The following is a 17,504-nucleotide window of genomic DNA, read 5'->3' as shown; positions in this document are numbered from 1 at the left end:
TCTTACTATATCAGGATCACTTCCTTTTGACTTGTTAGGAGTCCAATTTCCTTTGTATCAATTCCTGTTGTGATTCTGATGTCTGGGGAAGAGCATAGAACTGGGAGCCAGGGGACCTGATTCTAAACCCAGCTCTGCCAATTGCCTGTTGTGTGACCCTGGGCAAGTCTCTTTATTTCTCTGGGACAGAGTTTCCTCATCTGAAAATGGGGATTCAATACCTGCTTTCATACCTACTTAGACTTTGAGCCCTGGTAGGATAGGGATTATGTCTAAAATAATAATAATAATAATTGTGGTATTTGGTAAGCACTTACTATGTGCCAAGCATTCGTGTAGATACAAGAAAATCAGCTTCCACATGGGGCCCACAGTCTAAATAGGAGGGAGAACAGGTAATTGAATCCCCATTTTATAGATGAGAGAACTGAGGCACAGTGAAGTTCAGTGAGTTGCCCAAAATCACACAGCAGGTCAGTGGCAGAGCTGGGATTAGAACCCAGGTTCTCTGACCCACAGGCCCGTGGTCTTTCCAAACAGCCATGCTGCTTTCCATATACTGCTTCTACATATATTGCATCAACCTCAGCACTTAATACAGTGCTTGGCACATCCTAAGTGCTTACCAAGTATTATAATTCTTCTTGTTATTATGATTACAAAATGTTTCCCTGAGTATTCCCATCAGTATCTTTACCAGTATTCACTGAGCCCCTGCTCCACGCAGAGCACTGTCTATCAGACGATTGTATTTATTGAGCACTTACTCTGTGTAGAGCACTGTACTAAGTGCTTTGGAGAGTATAATATAACAATAAATAGACACATTCCCTGGCCACAACAAGCTTACAGTCTAGAGGGGGAGACTGAAATAATATAAATAAATAAATTACAAGTATGTACATAAGTACTGTGGGAGCCTTCTACGTGCAGATCTCTGTCCTGAGTCTTTGTTGTATGTAGAGCGCTGTACTGGTCACCTTCTGTTGTTCAGAACACTGAACTAGATGCCTAGCTTGTGCAGAGTAGTGGATGCCTGCTGGGTACAGAATGCTGTAGTGGGTGCCTTCTGGATGCAGAGCGCTATAGTGGCTGTCCATTGTGTACAGTGCTGGAGCAAATGTCTGCAGTATGCAGAGTATTGTAGTGGAGGCCTGCTTTGTTCAGAGCGATTTTATGTATGCCTACCATGCGCAAAGCATGGTAGTGAATGCCCATGGTCTGCAGAGCATTGTACTGGGAGCTAAAGAGAAATGATGGGAGTGATTTGTTTGACTTGGAGGGGCTTCTGGATCTCACAAAATCATAGGCCGTTCTGCCCGTTTGGAATGCAGCATTCTTTTTCCTGAAGTGGTTCGTTTTTATTAGCGATAATCTAATATAGGTGTCTCATTGCCGGGTTTTGAATGAATAAATCTTTTTATGTAATCCACTCAGCCAACTTCAGGGAGACAAATAATAGCATTAACATCCCCTTCGCCTTCTCTCTGTTGGCTCCCATATCTGGAGCACAATAGAAATCCATTGTCGACGTGAAAATTAAAAGGCAGGTTGGACCCTAACACTCGGGCGAGGTAGAAAATAGACACAGGAGGCAGGGAACAAATATGCCAGATGAGAACTCGGGAACGAAGGCGGAGGTCCACGCTGCCGACGAGAGCAATTCTGCCCGAGCTTATCGGTGCCAAGCAGCCAGCAGAGGGACCGCGGCTGGGGGGCTGTGGGGGGAGCTTCCACAGGCCAGTGAAGTCGGGGACATGTCATCCAGCTAATCCATAGATTAGCCCTAAATTTTCATTTATATGCCTATTCTGTAATTGGAATTACCTCGTGCTCAGCAATACAAAATTCTAGTCCTGATGCTGAAATAAACAGGGAAAAAAAGATGTGTTTCTTGAAAGAAACTTACCTGAGCCCAGCATCTCTGTGTGTGTCAGGAGGGCCCAACTGATGATGATGATGATGGTATTTGTTAAGTGCTTACTGTGTGCCAAGTACTGTTCTGAGCCCTAGGGTAGATACAAGGTAGTCAGGTTGTCCCCTGTGGGGCTCACAGTCTTAATTCCCGTTTTACAGATGAGGGAACTGAGGCACAGAGAAGTGAAATGACTTGCCCAAAGTCACACAGCTAAGTGCGGAAATCAAGCAATCCATCATATTTATTGAGCTTTCACTGTGTACAGAGCACTGAAACTGCTCCAACACTCGTCGGCTCTGTGACCTTGGGCAAGCCACTTAACTTCTCTGTGCTTCGGTTACCTCAAATGTAAAATGGGGATTAAGACTGTGAGCCCTATGTGGGACAGGGACTGTGCTTAACCTGATTAACTTGTATCTACTCCAACGCTTAGTACACTGCCTGGTGCACACACACACACCAAAAAACCTAATCATTTGGGAGAGAGTACGATATCAGCCTCCCATGGCTGTGGAATTCTGTTTTGCCTAGTACTGCACTAAGAGCTGAAGCAGAGGCAAGATCATTACTTGAGCCCAGACAGTCCCTCACAGTCTAAACAGGAGGTCGAGCAGGGCTCATATCACCCCCAACTCTGGTATATTCTTCAATCAAATTGGAGGCTCTTTGAGGGCAGGTATCCTATTCCCCAAGTAGAGAAGCAGTGATGTCTAATGGGAAGAGCCCGGGCCTATGTGTTGCCAACTTGTACTTCCCAAGCACTTAGTACAGTGCTCTGAACACAGTAAGCGCTCAATAAATACGATTGATTGATTGATTGACCTGCGTTCTAACCCCGGCTCTGCCACTTGTCTGCTGTGTGACCTTGGGAAGGTCTCTTTACTTCTCTGTGCCTCAGTTCCCTCATCTGTAATATGGCAATTAAGACTGAGAGCCTTGTGTGGGATAGGAACTGTATCCAAATCAATTATTTTGTCTCTAACCTAGCACTCAGTACAGTGCTTGGCACATAGTAAGCATTTAATTATGCTTACATTTTACACTTTACATTTTACATTTAAGAAGAAAAAGAAAGAAAAGAGTACTTAGGACAGCACTGAGCCACCCCTGGAGGGCCTGCTGCTGCTATTCCATGGGACTCTTCCTCTTCATTCTCCGGAGCTGTGGCCCACTGGGGCACACAGGGCTACCTGGGAAGCAACTGGGCCAAACCTGGACACTGCTAATGCTATTCCGTGGAGTCCTCCCATTCCATTCTCCAGGGCCTGGCCCGTGGAGCACAGGACATGCTGAGAGAACAGATGTCTTGAGGATAGAAAGCCTTTCTTCAACTGTTTCCAAAATGTTTGGTGTTTCCAAAATGTTTGGTGTTTCCATATGTCTCTAATTTCTAGGCTTCCTAAGGCACCTGGTTGTACCCCCCTTCCCCCCACAAAAAAAGTTTTCTTTCCATAGCAGTTCATTTAGAGCACTTTCATTTTCCCAAAAGTCTTCCTCCTCATTTTGTCTTCACAGTGCCCTGTGAGGTAAGTAGAGGCAGAAATGATTATCCCTGTTTTACAGGTAAGGGAACTAGGGCCCAGAAAGGTTAAGTGACTTGTCCAAGGACACATGGCTGTTCCTGGGCAGAGCTGGCGCTAACCTTGGTTTTCTGACTTGGGATCTTTCATACATTTTTTGTAGTCAGTGTGTCCTTTTCTTGTTTATGCCAGCTCAGTGGCTGTGTGTTTAAATGGCCACCATCATGTTGAAGTCATCTCATTTAATTGCAGGTCTATCGATAGACTATGTGGAGAACAAGCTTTATTGGATCAGCTCAGGAAATGGCACCATCAATAGATGCAACCTGGATGGGGGTAATTTAGAGGTGATCGAGTCAATGAAAGAAGAATTAACAAAGGCCACAGCTCTGACCATCATGGGTAAGTCACCGGAGGCTTCCTATTGATTGGAAGGTGATTAATTATGACTCGCTTAATACTGCAGAAAGATATGGTTCCAATAGCTGGAGGAACACAGTCAAAGAGCCCAGGTCTCTGATGGGCTCGAGAAGCATGAACTCACGAAGTATGCTCAGTTAAGGCCTGCTTCATCACTCGGCTCCTCATGGGTTCAAGGAGCAATCTCAGAAATCCCGGCTCCCTGAAGGGCTCGAGGAGCAAGCGCTTGGGAAGTACAAGTTGGCAACATATAGAGATGGTCCCTACCCAACAGCGGGCTCACAGTCTAGAAGGGGGAGACAGACAACAAAACAAAACATATTAACAAAATAAATAGAATAAATATGTACAAATAAAATAAATAAATAAATAGAGTAATAAATATGTACAAACGTGTATACAGGTGCTGTGGGGAGGGGAAGGAGGTAAGGTAGGGGGGATGGGGAGATTTCTTCCCAGCGCTTAGAACAGTGCTTGGCACATAGTAAGCACTTAACAAATTCCATCATTATTATTATTATTATCGTCCTGGCTCTGCCACATATCTGCTGTGTGACCTTGGTCAAGTCATTTAATTTCTCTGTGCCTCAGTTCCCTCATCTGTAAAATGGGGATTAAGACTGTGAGCCCCGTGTGGGACAGGGACTGTGTCCAACCCGATTCCTTGTATCTATCCCAGCTCTTAGAACAGTGTGTGGCACAGAGTAAGCACTTAAGGAATACCACAATTATTATTTATTATTATTATTGTTATAATCCCAGTTCTCTGATGAACTCAAAGAGCATGCTTCACCAATGAACTCGAGGAGCATGCTCAGATAGCCCGGTTCTGGGTTCAAGGAGCATGCTTAGGAAACCCTGCCCCTTCATGGGCTCGAGGGGCATGCTCAGCTAAACCCTGCTCCCCAGTAGGGCTTTTTCTCTGTGCAAACCTGCATGACTTAGAAAATAATCCAGTCCTGCACCCATGGCCTCAAACATAAGCAAGCTGGGGCAAGTTCAGGCACCCATAGAAACTTTATTTTTTATTTCACTGAGGCTATCTCCATTACGCTCCTGTGTTTATGTGTTAAAGAGGGGCTCCTCGACTAATTAAATTCAAAACAACACTTTACTATCCACAACAAGTCTCAGCAAAGAAAGGGAGGGCGAGTAAATTGTTTGTGGATAATTGGAATTTACAGGTAATCCCCAATCCCCATTTCAGTGAATCATTTCAGTGCCATCAAACCTTGGACTAGGGTTCCTAAAAAGGAGCAAAGAGGATGGTCAAGAATTTTCCATCTTCTTCCTCTCTCCATGAGCCTGTCTCTCCCTGGGTAAGCGGTAATGGTCAGAGGCAAGGGAGATGGAACAAGGAGGAGGGGGAGGATGTGCAGGCATGGAGAGCTTTGAACCAGAATCACTCCTCCCTCCTCAACTGGGTGGTGGTAATAATAACAATAATGGTATTTGCTCAGTGCTTACTATGTGCCAGGCACTGTTCTAAGTACTGGGGTAGATATAAGATAATTGGGTTGGAGACAGTCCCTGTCCCACTTAGGGCTCACAGTCTTAAACCCCATTTTACAGATGAGGGAACTGAGGCACAAAGAAGTTAAGTTACTTGTCCAAGGTCACACAACAGAAAAATGGCAGAGACAGGATTAGAATCCAGGTCCTGACTCCCGGGCCAGGACATGCTACTTCCCGCTACTTTCCTTGGTAGGTGTCCCCGTTGCCTTCCTTCTCCTCCAACTGTCTTATTGATCAAATCATTGATCAGAATCAATGATTCGTATTTCTTGAGCATTTACTTTGTGCAGAGCACTGTCCTAAGTGCTTGGGACAGTACAATCTAATAGAAAGAATTTTAACGCTGCCTCTGCAGGAAGAACTGAAGTTGGGGTGGTCCTGCGGAGATGCAACACAGTGTTTTGGACAAGAGGACCAAGGGCATCTGTGACTTTGTTTAGTAGGTAGTATATCAAAGGGTACAGAACTGCACATTCTCTAGGAGCAGTATGGTGTAGTGGAAAGAGCAGAAGCCTGGGAATCAGAGAACCTGGTTTCTAATCCCGGCTCCGCCGCTTGTCAGCTATGTGACTTTGGGAAAGTCATTTCACCTCTCTGTGCCTCAGTTACCTCATCTGTAAAATGGGGATTAAGATTGTGAGGCCCACGTGGGACAACCTGATTACCTTGTATCTGCTCCAGTGCTTAGATCAGTGCTTGGCACATAGTAAGTGCTTAACAAATATCATCATCATCATTATTATTATCCCAGATCTGCCACTTGTCTGCTGGGCGACCTCTGGCATGTCACTTAACTTCTCTGTACCTCAGTTTCCTTATCTGTAAAATGGGGATTCAGGGCCCTTTCTCCATCATACATAGAGATTGAGCTCCATGTGGGACAGGGACTGGCTGACCTGATTATCTCGTATCTACTCATTACTTAGAACTTTGACTCAGAGTAAGTGCTTAATCAATATAATAATAATAATAATAATAATAATTCCCTCCGGAATGGTTTATCACCAGTATTGCTGACTGAAGCCATCAGGCACTGACTGAATATTGATTCTGAAGTGGCAGTTTATTCATTCGTAAATTCAGTCACATTTAGTGAGCACTTAGCGTGTGCAGAGTATTGTACTAAGTGCTTGGAAAGTACAATTCAGCAACAGAGACAATGCCTGCCCACAATGGGCTCACAGTCTAGAAGGGGGGAGACAGACATCAAAACAATTAAACAGGCCTCAATTGCATCAATATAAATAAATAGAATTATAGATATATACACAGCATTAATAAAAATAAGTAGAATTAGAAATATGTACATATATACACACAAGTGCTCTGAGGCAGGGAGGGGGTAGAGCAGAGGAAGCTAGTGGGGGCAATGGGGAGGGGAGGGAGAGCAGAGGAAAACAGTGATAGTTAACCTGCCATTTTTTGAAAGGCACTTGTTGGAAATGACAAATGCATCAATATTCACCCCAGGTCATGGGTTCCAATCCCGACTCCACCAATTGTCAGCTACGTGACTTTGGGCAAGTCACTTCACTTCTCTGTGCCTCAATTACCTCATCTGTAAAATGAGGATTAAGACTGTGAGCCCCCCATGGGACAACCTGATCACTTTATAACCTCCCCAGCGCTTAGAACAGTGCTTTGCACATGGTAAGCGCTTAATAAATGCCATCATTACTATTAAATAGGGGGAATATGTTGGATTATTTAGCCTAATAGGGGCCATTCAGTCAGGTCCATCAAATTTTGGTTCTTCCCTTGGGGGAGAATGAATATTTTTAGGCTGCAGTAGGCAAATTGGTGATGTTTTGAGAGTTGAAGTATTCATCTCCTCTGCTGGCACCCATCTGGAAAGGATTTTTTTTTTCCTTTTTAGTATTTGTTAAGCACTTGCTGTGTGTTGGGCACTGTACTAAATGCTGAAGTAGATACAAGATAATCAGGTTGTACACATCCATGTCTCTGGTGGGGCTCGCAGTCTGAATTTCCATTTTACACATGAGCTAACTGAGGCAGGGAGAAGGTAAGTGATTTGTCCAAGGCAACACAGCAGATCTCGTGTGACAGAGCTGGGTTTAGAACCCAGGTCCTCTGGCTCCCAGACCTATGCTTTATTCATTAGGCCATTATGAGAGAGACATTTCTGGGGCTGCAGGGGAGGGGAAAAGATTGGTGACCAAGTGATCTTAGTTGTTCGGAAAGGGGTCAAGTCCTGAGAAGACTTCATAGGTGGGCTCTGCCTTGCTCTTGAACTGCCCAAACAGCTTTTTACTCCAGTGAACTGTGGGTCTTGTCCTGGCTTGGGAATGGGGATTCTACTGTGCTCAAAGAAGCCAGGCAAGAAATGCATGTGGCTGTCTCAAAATGATGATGATGATGATGGAATTTATTAATTGCTTACTATGCACTGTACTAAGTGCTGAAATAGAACCAAGATAATGAGATGGGTCAGTTCCTGTCCCACATGGGGCTCACAGTCTAAGAAGGAGGAAGAACAGGTATTGAATTCCCATTTTACGGATGAGGGAACTGAGGCACAGAGAAGTTAAGGGACTTGCACTGTCACCCGGTAGGCAAGTAGCAGAGTAGGAATTAGAACTCAGGTTCTCTGAATCCCAGGTCTATTCTCTTTTCATTAGGCTACACTGCTTCTCTTCCAGAAGGCTGTGGCTCCCTGCCCGGACTGGACTCACAAATGCCCTCTGACCCTGTTAGAGATATCACTGGGAATTTAGAAGCTTGGTGTCTGGAAAGAAAGTCCCAGACAGGGAGAGGATTTGAGAATTATTGAGATGTCTGAAGGTGTGTGGAGATGTGATTTTTACTCTCCACTTTTGCCTGCAAAGCATGCATACATAAGTATACAAATTCCTTCATGCACATGAGTGTACATGCATAAATACATACATACACACACACCCTCATTTTGTTACTCTCCTGAATAAACCAGGAGACACAGTTTGCCTTTTGAATTGTCAGACAATCCACTTCTGAAGGCACACAGTCTTTAATTGCTGCCCAATGCACTAATATTAAATCAACAAGGCAAGCAATCCGTATTCCGCCGAGAAATCAAACAAACAAATTAGATGAAGGACCTTAAAAATCCATGTCCTAGCAATTCAAGGAAATTAATTGACTTTTTTAGGCAATGTGAGGATTGTAAAAATCGTTGCCTCATAAAATATTTTAACACTTGATAAGGGTTTATTTCTGGTCACATATTTCTGGCTTATTTCCCAAGTGGCCCTTTTGGAGCAGAAGTTTAGAGAGCCTCCCAAGACACAGTGGCAGAAGCAAAACAACACCAAGCTCTGTAAACAATATACAGGACAACCCAAAAAGGCAACGTCTGCATATGTGTGCGTGTGTGTGTTTGTGCGTGTGTTTGCGTGTTTGTGTACATGCGCACACTGTATGCTCAGTGCAGTCAGGATTGTGAGTCAAGCACTGGTCTTTTTCCAATCGCTCCTGCACCTAAAGAGAAAATTAAGTGATCAAATGCAATTGATTGATTGATTGATGTCTTCTTTGACCACACATCATTAGATAAGCATTATTAGCATCATTAAAAGAGATTAGGCCTGGGAATCCGAGGACCTGGGTTCTAATCCCGGCTCCCCACTTGTCTTCTGTGTGACCTTAGGCAAGTCCCTTAACTTCCCAAGCATGGCTTAGTGGAAAGAGCACGGGCTTTGGAGTCAGAGGTCATGGGTTCAAATCCCCACTCTGCCAATTTTCATTTGTGTGACTTTGGGTAAGTCACTTAACTTCTCTGTGCCTCAGTTCCCTCACCTGTATAATGGGGATTAAGACTGTGAGCCCCCCCGTGGGACAACTTGATCACCTTGTAACCTCCCCAGCGCTTAGAACAGTGCCTTGCACAGAGTAAGCACTTAATAAATGCTATTATTATTATTATTATTATTTCCTGTGCCTCTGTTACCTCATCTACAGTGGCTTAAAAGGCAAAGGCTGTGTAGGTAAACTCCCTGTTGAATTATAAGCTCCTCGAGGTTGGGGATAATAATGATGGCATTTGTTGAGTGCTTACTATGTGGCAAGCAAAGTTCTAAGCACTCTCCCCAACACCTAGTTCAGTGCTCTGCACTTAGTAAATGCAGCTGAATGATTGAAACACGTTTCTTTTTTGTCCTGTGCTATATCCTAGAGATTAGCACATTACTACCCGGGCACTCAATAAATACCACCACTGCTACTAGACACCATTGGCCTCTTGCCATTGCGCATTCTGCATTCTCCTTTTCCTCTGGAGGCATTGCAGGACTAGGGATGAATTCCAGCCTTTAAATAGTGCTTCAGAGAAACTTAACTCAGTTTGTACTGAGAAGTGCTACTTAGTTCAAGGAACTTCAAACATCTACACCTAAATTTTCTAAGCCATCAGTCTTCTAATTGCCATAACACTATTCATTACAGGAACAGTAATATATGAAATATATCTAGGCAATTTGCCCAGCGCTAAGTACAGTACATGGTTGTCTTCTCTAAGTACTCAAACCACCATTAATGAAAAGTAATGGCCCATCAAAATTTGCATTAAAAGTACTGCTTGAAATCTCCAAAGGACAATATGCAATGCCAGCGTAGCAATTTTTGTCACTTTAAATTGCTGTTTTCCAATATGTTGCTCCTCTTAATACTAATTACCTTACAGAAAGGATAACGGCAACCCACTGTGCCACACACCATAAGGGCGCCTCAGCCACATAGCCTTCCGCAATGCCCTCGTTTCCATTAACGCAACAGTGAAATCATTTTGGCTATGAGCTGCCCCCCGGGGGCAATTGTCAGGCCCGAAGGGCTGGTCCTCCCTCCTCGGAGGAGGTTCGGTTTTCCCGGTGGTCGATTCCAGTCACCTTTCTAGGCTGCACCTGGGGCTGCAATCCCTCTAGACTGTCAGCTGCTTCTGGGTGGTGAATGTGTCTGCCAACTCTGTTGTGTAGTACACTCCCCAGCACTTAGTACAGGGTTCTGCATACAGTAAGAGCTCAATAAATACTATTGATGGATGGATGGATTGAATTCCCCCGGGCTAGGTTCTGCTGTCCTGATGACCCTTGGGAAGGGGTATCAGGAATTGGTTCCAGAAGGCAAGGCAACAATGAATTTCAGATTAAGAGATCTGTGGCTGAGCCAACCACCATGGCTTTGTCATTAGAACCTCTGTATGGAGGGATCATTCCCAGATGTCTCCACGTGAAAGCGACTGGGAACAGAATACATCACTTAGATCCCAGTGTGATTAGCTACACCAGGATCAATTGGGCACCTAGTGGGTGTGCAAGGGTCTGTACTGGACACCTATTGTGTGTGCTCACTGTTGGGTAGGGACTGTCTCTATATGTTGCCAACTTGTACTTCCCAAGTGCTTAGTCCAGTGCTCTGCACACAGTAAGCGCTCAATAAAAACGATTGATTGATTGATTGTGCTGGGTCCTGTACTGGACATCTAGTGAGTGTGTGGAGTCCTGTACTAGGTATCTAATGTGTGTTCAAGACTCTGTATGAGGTACCTAGTTTGTATGTTGAATACTGTACTAGGTAATAATAATAATAAGAAGAAGAACAATGGTATTTTTTACGTGTTTACTATGTGCCGAGAACTGTTCTGAGCGCTGGGGTAGATACAACATAATCAGGTTGCCCCATGAGGGGCATACAGTCTTAATCCCCATTTTCAGATGAGGGAACTGAGGCACAGAGAAGTTAAGTGACTTGCCCCAGGTCACACAGCAGACAAGTGGCAGAGACAGGATTAGAACCCATGACCTCTGACTCCCAAGCCCGTGCCCTTTCCACTAAGCCAGGCTGCTTCAATAATAATATCTGTTAAGTGCTTACTTAACAGATACTTAACAGTGCCAAGCACTGTTGTAAGCATGGGGTAAATACAAGGTAATCAGCTTGTCTCACATGGGGCTCACAGTCTTAATCCCATTTTACAGATGAGGTAACTGAGGCAAAGAGAAGTGAAGTGGCTTGCCCAAGGTCACAGAGCAGACAAGTGGCGGAGCTGGGATTAGAACCCACGTCCTTGAATCCCAAGCCCTTGCTCTTTCCACTAGGCCAAGTAGGTGTATGAGCAGAACACTGAACTGGATCAATATGTGCATGTGCAGAGCTCTGTTCTAAGCTCCTTGGAGAGTGCAGTAAAATAGAGTTGGTAGGCATGACCCCTGCCCCACAAAGGTTAACAGTCTAGAGGGGAAAACAGACAGTAAAATAAATTACAAAGAGGGGAAATGGCAGAGTGAAGATAAGGACAGAAGTGCTGTAGGGCTGAGGGTGGGGTGAATCTCAATTGTTTAAAGGATACAGACCCAAGTGAAACAGAAGAGGCCCATTAGGGGAAATGCAGGGAAAGTCAGGAAAGGCCTCTCTGAGAAACTGTCATTTTAGTAAATTTCTCTGTGGATTCCTGGAATTCTCAGTCCAGTTTTTCTCCAGCTTTGGAGAGCATGGCTAGAGTTGGTTGGCAGTCTGACAAATTCACTAGAAAGAGGTAAATTGGAAGAAGGCTCTATTTTGGCCACAGATTATCTAAAACAACACCTTTTGTCTACCATTGGATGGGAAGATGAAACATCACCTCTCCTCCTTTTCAAAGGTATTCATGTGTCCCCTTGAATTCCTTAGAAGACAGCTTGACAAACGTGAAAGTAAAGATGGTTTTATTTGGGGCAGTGTGTGATTTAACTTGTTTTTTCCTTTGGCAAATTAAATAAATTGTTCCTGCTGGCACGTTTTAGCATGCTAAATAATCTTAGGCAGCTATCTAAAAGTACCAAGAAGAAAAGTGCTCATATTTTAGTAATAAGGCCTCAAAGCTAAACGTATAAATATCCCTGATCTCTAAGTTATTGTGCGAAGGATTCCTTATAGAGATCTTGTAATTTACGGTTTGTCCAACTTGGATACAATTCGAGTCTGCAAGCTGCTTTTAGTTTGCATGAAGAATCGCTCTGAGTAGAGCTTTCAACATTAATTGCAGTGAGTGTTTCTCCTCTCCTGTTTTAACTCTGCCCTCTCCTCCACCCAACAACAATACTTCTCTCCTTGTTGATCCCATTGCCCACACCAGCTGTTTCAGACTTATAATTCCTTCCTCAAACACCACATCCTCCTGCCTCTTGCATTGCTTGCCCTTAATGACCTTGCCTCCTAATTCAGTGATAAAATTGAAACCATCAGACTTATCTACCTAAAATGTTCTCTCCTGCACCTCTGCACTCCCACCCTACTTCCCAGCAGTATCTCAAGAGGGGAGTCCCTGCCACCTCTCAAAAATTTACCTCTCTACCTGCCTCCTACCCCATCCCGTCACACCTTATCAAAACACCTCCCCGCTTCTTTCTTCCTTCCCTGACTAACTTTCAACTACTAACTTTCCAATGGCACTTTTCCCACAGCTTTCCTATCCTAAAAAAAAACCCTCCCTTGACGCCTCGGCACCCTCCAGTTATCACCCCGTCTCCCATCTGCCACTGCTTTCCAAACACCTCAAGCGAGTTGTTTAAGTCCACTGCCTCCATTTCTTCTCCTCCTATTCTCTCTTTGAGCCTCTTCAATCTGGCTTCCATCCCCTTTGCTCTCCAGAAACCACCTCTAAAGCCACTAATGACCTCTTTCTTGCCCAATTCAGTGGCCTCCATTCTATTCCAATCCTTCTCAACCTCTCAACTGCCTCTGAGATGATAGACCAAGACTTTCTCCTGGAAATGTTGTCTAACCTTCACTGACACTGTGCTCTCCTGATTCTCCTCCTATCTTTCTGACCACTTCTCTTCTACCTCCCACCCCCTAACTGCAGGGGTCCCTCAACCCTCAGTTCTGGATCCCCTTTGATTCTCCATCTACACATACTCCCTTGGAGAACTCATTTGCTCCCACAGCTTCAACAGCTTCTCCCACAGAGAAGCAGTGTGGCTCAGTGAAAAGAGCATGAGCTTTGTAGTCAGAGGCCATGGGTTCAGATCCCGTCTCCGTCAGTTTTCAGCTGTGTGACTTTGGGCAAGTCACTTCACTTCTCTGTTCCTCAGTTCCCTCATCTCTAAAATGGGGATTAAGACTGTGAGCCTCCCGTGGGACAACCTGATCACCTTGTAACCTCCCCAGTGCTTAGAAAAGTGCTTTGCACATAATAAGCGCTTAATAAATTCCATTAAAAAAACTACCATCTCTACACAGTTGGTTCCCAAATCTCCTCCTCAGTCCCCAACTTCTCTCCTTCTCTGCAGTCTCTCATTTCCACCTGCCTTCAGGACATCCCTACTTCTGAACACCTCATCCTTAACATGCCCAAAACAGAACTTCATCTTCCTACCCAAATCTTGCCCTTCCCATGACTTTCCTATCACTGTAGACAACACCGCCATCCTCTTAGTTTCACGTGCCCACAGCCTGGACATTACCCTTACTCATATCTTTTCATTCAACTGGCCCATTCATTCTGTCATGAAACCCTATCAGTTCTGCTCTCACAACACCTCTAGAATGGGCCTTTTCCTCTCTCCCCAGATTGCTACCATGCTAATCCAAGCTCTTATCATATCCCCTCTTGACTACTGCCTCAACTTCCTTGCTGACTTCCCTGACACCAGTCACTCCCCTCTCCAGTCCATACTTCACTCTCCTGCCTGGACCATTATTCTCAAAAACCGTTCAGCCCCATCTCCCCACTCATCTAAAACCTCCAATGGCTGCCCATCCCCCTCCACATCAATAGAAACTCCTTAACATTGTTTTGAAGGAATGACAGCTCTCCCACTCCTACCTCACCTCAATGGTCTACTACAGTCCAACCCGCACACTTTGCTTCTGTAATGAAACCTTTGATCTGTGCCTTGATGTTACCTATGCTGCCTCTGACCCTCTGCCCGTGTCTTCCCTGTGGCCTGGAACTCCCTCCCCACATCATATTTGACAGATCACAACTCTCCGCCCTTCAAAGCCGTACTAAAATCACACTTCCTCCAAGGAAGTCCACCCTGACTGGGCCCTTGATTTCTCTTATTTGCCCTCCCTTCTCCATCGCCTATGCTCTTGGATTTGTATCCATTAAGCACTTGTTTTTCATACTACCCTAGCACTTATGTATATCCGTAATTTATTTCAACGTTTTCTCCCCCTCTTGTCTGTAAGCTCCTTGTAGACAGAGAATGTATCTATCAACTCTGCTGTATTTTTCTCTCCCAAGCCCCTAGTTCTGCACTCTGTAAATAGCACTGATTGCTTAATCAGTCTGTTCCCAAGATCCAGAACATTGAACGAACCATATGAATCTAGTAAAATATCAGATATCAGAATCACAACCAAAGCAGTTATCTAGTCAAATAGCAATGGAACTATGTCCCTATAGTGAAGGATTTTTGAATGAGATTTTTTGTGTCCATAAGTTAGTATGTAATTTTCAAAATGTGATCTTGTAAACTCTATTCAGCAAAAGGGAACTTTGTCCTAACAGATAGATGCCATTATCTGGGCAAAATAGATCTGCCGTTATTGATGCTGAATTGAAATGGCTTTAATCGCTCTATTCAAGATGATCAAAAGGCCCCAAAGACTCTGAGCCCCAGGTGGGACGGAGATTGTGCCTGGCCAGTTTGTCGGCATCCACTCCAGCTCTCAGAACTATGCTTGGCACATAAAAAGCATTTAACTGTTACCACAGTTGTTGTAATTATGGTTATTATTATAGCTACTAATAATAATCATAATAATACCCCACGCTTTCCAAGAAATAGAATGTCAACAAAATTATTTTCATAATGGCCATAGAACTAGGCGGCTGATGTAAATGTGTTTTTGTCTGTCCTCGGCTTTTTGAAATTCAGATTGGTTGGTCATTTCCATGGCCACAGAACTGTGGATGCCCAGTACTGGAGAAGTCAGGGGGCTCTTCTAGTCTCAGGAAGGTGGCACTGCCCCCTGAGACGACATGTTCTTTTTCCCTCTATCCGTGTGTCTCTGTCTCTCTCTGTCATCTGTCTGTCTCTAACTCCCAGGGGAGAAGCTGTGGTGGGCAGACCAGAACCTGGCCCAGCTGGGCACCTGTAACAAATGGGATGGCAGCAACCTCAGCGTCCTGCGCAATAAAACGTCAGGAGTCGTGCACATGAAGGTTTACGATAAGGAGGCCCAGCAGGGTGAGTGTCCGAGCCGGCCCTCAAGTGGCCACTGCTTACTGGCCTCATTTTTTTGCTTCTCAGATGCGTGATGGGAGGGGTCTCTTTCGGGCCCCGACAGCTGCTTTTTATGAAGGTGCTAGCCCCACCCCATCATGAGGGCAGGCTCCCTCATCCCATCGTGAGGTTGGCCTCTCCCCCGGTGGGCCCACAGTGAGCATCCAGAACACTTCCCAACTGCCCAGGAAGCTGCAATGAATTCTTCCAAGAAGTTGCAGTGGGAGCGAGAAGGCCAGGAGACATCCCCCCAGGAGACCCCAGATCTAAGATTCCAGTGTCTGGAGTGCTGATCTGAGAGAAAAGAGGGTAGACCTGGCTCACATGGTTTCCTCTGGTCTCCAAGCCTTTTTCTGTTCCAATACGGTCTAGTGGAAAGAGCATGGGACTGGGAAGACAGAGAACCTGGTTCCAGTCCCAGGTCTGCCCTTCGCCTTCTATGTGACCTTGGGCAAATCACCACTTGGCTTGTCTGGATCTCAGTTTGCTCCTCTGTAGAATAGGAACAAGATCCCTGCTGTCCCTCCCACACAGATTGGGAATCCCACATAGGACAGCGACTGAGTCTGGCCCAATGATCTCCCACCTTCCCCACTGGCTAGCTCAGCTCTTGACCTCTAAAACTCACTGAATCCAACCCACAGCTAGGTAGCTGAGTGCCTAGCATGCCTGCAGGCTGTGAATGGAGAAAGAGGGGCTTTCACTGGGTGGACTGGTCTCAAAACCCAAAGGGTCACTGGTGCTCACCTGCCACCCAGCTCCTCAGCTGTCCTCATCTGTGACCCCTTCCAATTAACAACCTAGTAAAAATTCTGGAATAGTGGAAGGGTCTTTATGCAGGGAGGAAGAAATCTAGAGAAAAAATTGTTCTGGAGGAAGGAGTCTATAGGGAAGTTTTGGGTTTTTTCACATGGTATTTGTTAAACGCCTACTGCGTGTCGTACACTGTTTTAAACACTGGGGCAGGTACAAGTTAATTTGGACATCCCTGTCCCACATGGGACTCAAAGTCTAACTAGGAGGGAGAACAGGTACTTAATCCCCACTTTACAGTTGAGGAAACAGAGGTATGAGAAGTTAAGCGACTTACCCAAGATCACAAAGCAAGCAATTGACAGAAATGGCACTCCCTGGCTTGTGCTCTCTTCACTAGGCCTCACTGCTTCCCATGGGAGCATTCTTCCATGGGAAGGAAGGAATCTAGAGAGGATTGTTCCCTTGGGCTGGTCTTTATGCAGAGAGAAAGCAGTCTAGAGGGAAGGGAGTTCCCACAGGAACGTGTTTAGGCAGAAAGGAACAAATCTAGGCAGAAGATTGTTCCCACAGGAGCATCTTTATGAGGAGAGGAAGGGGTCTAGAAGAAAAAATGTTCCTGGGAGAATGTCCATGTTGGGGAGGAAGAAGGAGTCTAGAGCAGAGGGTATGGGGAGCTTCCGGAGGCTTCCACGTAGCCATCTCCACCTAGGAGAGAGCAGGCAAAGACACTCTCGAGTGCCCGCTATCTGCACAGGGGGAAGGGCGGATTAAAACCTTTGACCTACATCCTCTATGGGCACAGCCCCCAGATGCGCAGGAAGCCATGCTCTCACCGGCCCAGTCTTGTGCCACTGAGAAAACTCCACCCCAGCCTCTACCCCAACCACAGAATTCGTTCATTCTTCCAGGACAAACCCAGGATCTGGGTGTCCCACAAGCCTGGACATAGGATACTGTCCTCAATGCATGGCTGTGCTGCAGCACCGCATCACATCACGCTGCATTGCGTGCTTCATTGGTTCACTTTGCACTGCATCGTGTCACTTTGACTTACATTGCATTGTCTTGTGTTGCCTTGTATTGTCTTGCATTGCCTCACACTGCATTGTGTTGTCTTGCTTTGGCTTTATTTCATTAATGAGGGGATTCATTAAGCAGGTATATGTCCCA

General features: G+C 45.3%; 1 protein-coding gene across 1 annotated transcript in view; it reads left to right on the top strand.

The window, feature by feature from the left end:
• Window positions 1-17,504, top strand: part of LRP1B (LDL receptor related protein 1B) — a 564,327-nt gene that overhangs the window by 357,799 nt on the left and 189,024 nt on the right. The window contains exons 32-33 of the mRNA XM_038750885.1: window positions 3,691-3,840; window positions 15,402-15,542. Coding sequence (XP_038606813.1) covers window positions 3,691-3,840; window positions 15,402-15,542 — 291 coding nt within the window. The remainder of the gene's footprint in view (window positions 1-3,690; window positions 3,841-15,401; window positions 15,543-17,504) is intronic.

The sequence above is a fragment of the Tachyglossus aculeatus genome, chromosome 9, assembly GCF_015852505.1.
Source record: "Tachyglossus aculeatus isolate mTacAcu1 chromosome 9, mTacAcu1.pri, whole genome shotgun sequence".
In the NCBI taxonomy this organism is placed as follows: Eukaryota; Metazoa; Chordata; class Mammalia; order Monotremata; family Tachyglossidae; genus Tachyglossus; species Tachyglossus aculeatus.
Note: the sequence above shows the minus strand (reverse complement) of the source record. Positions and strands in the feature narration are given on the sequence as shown.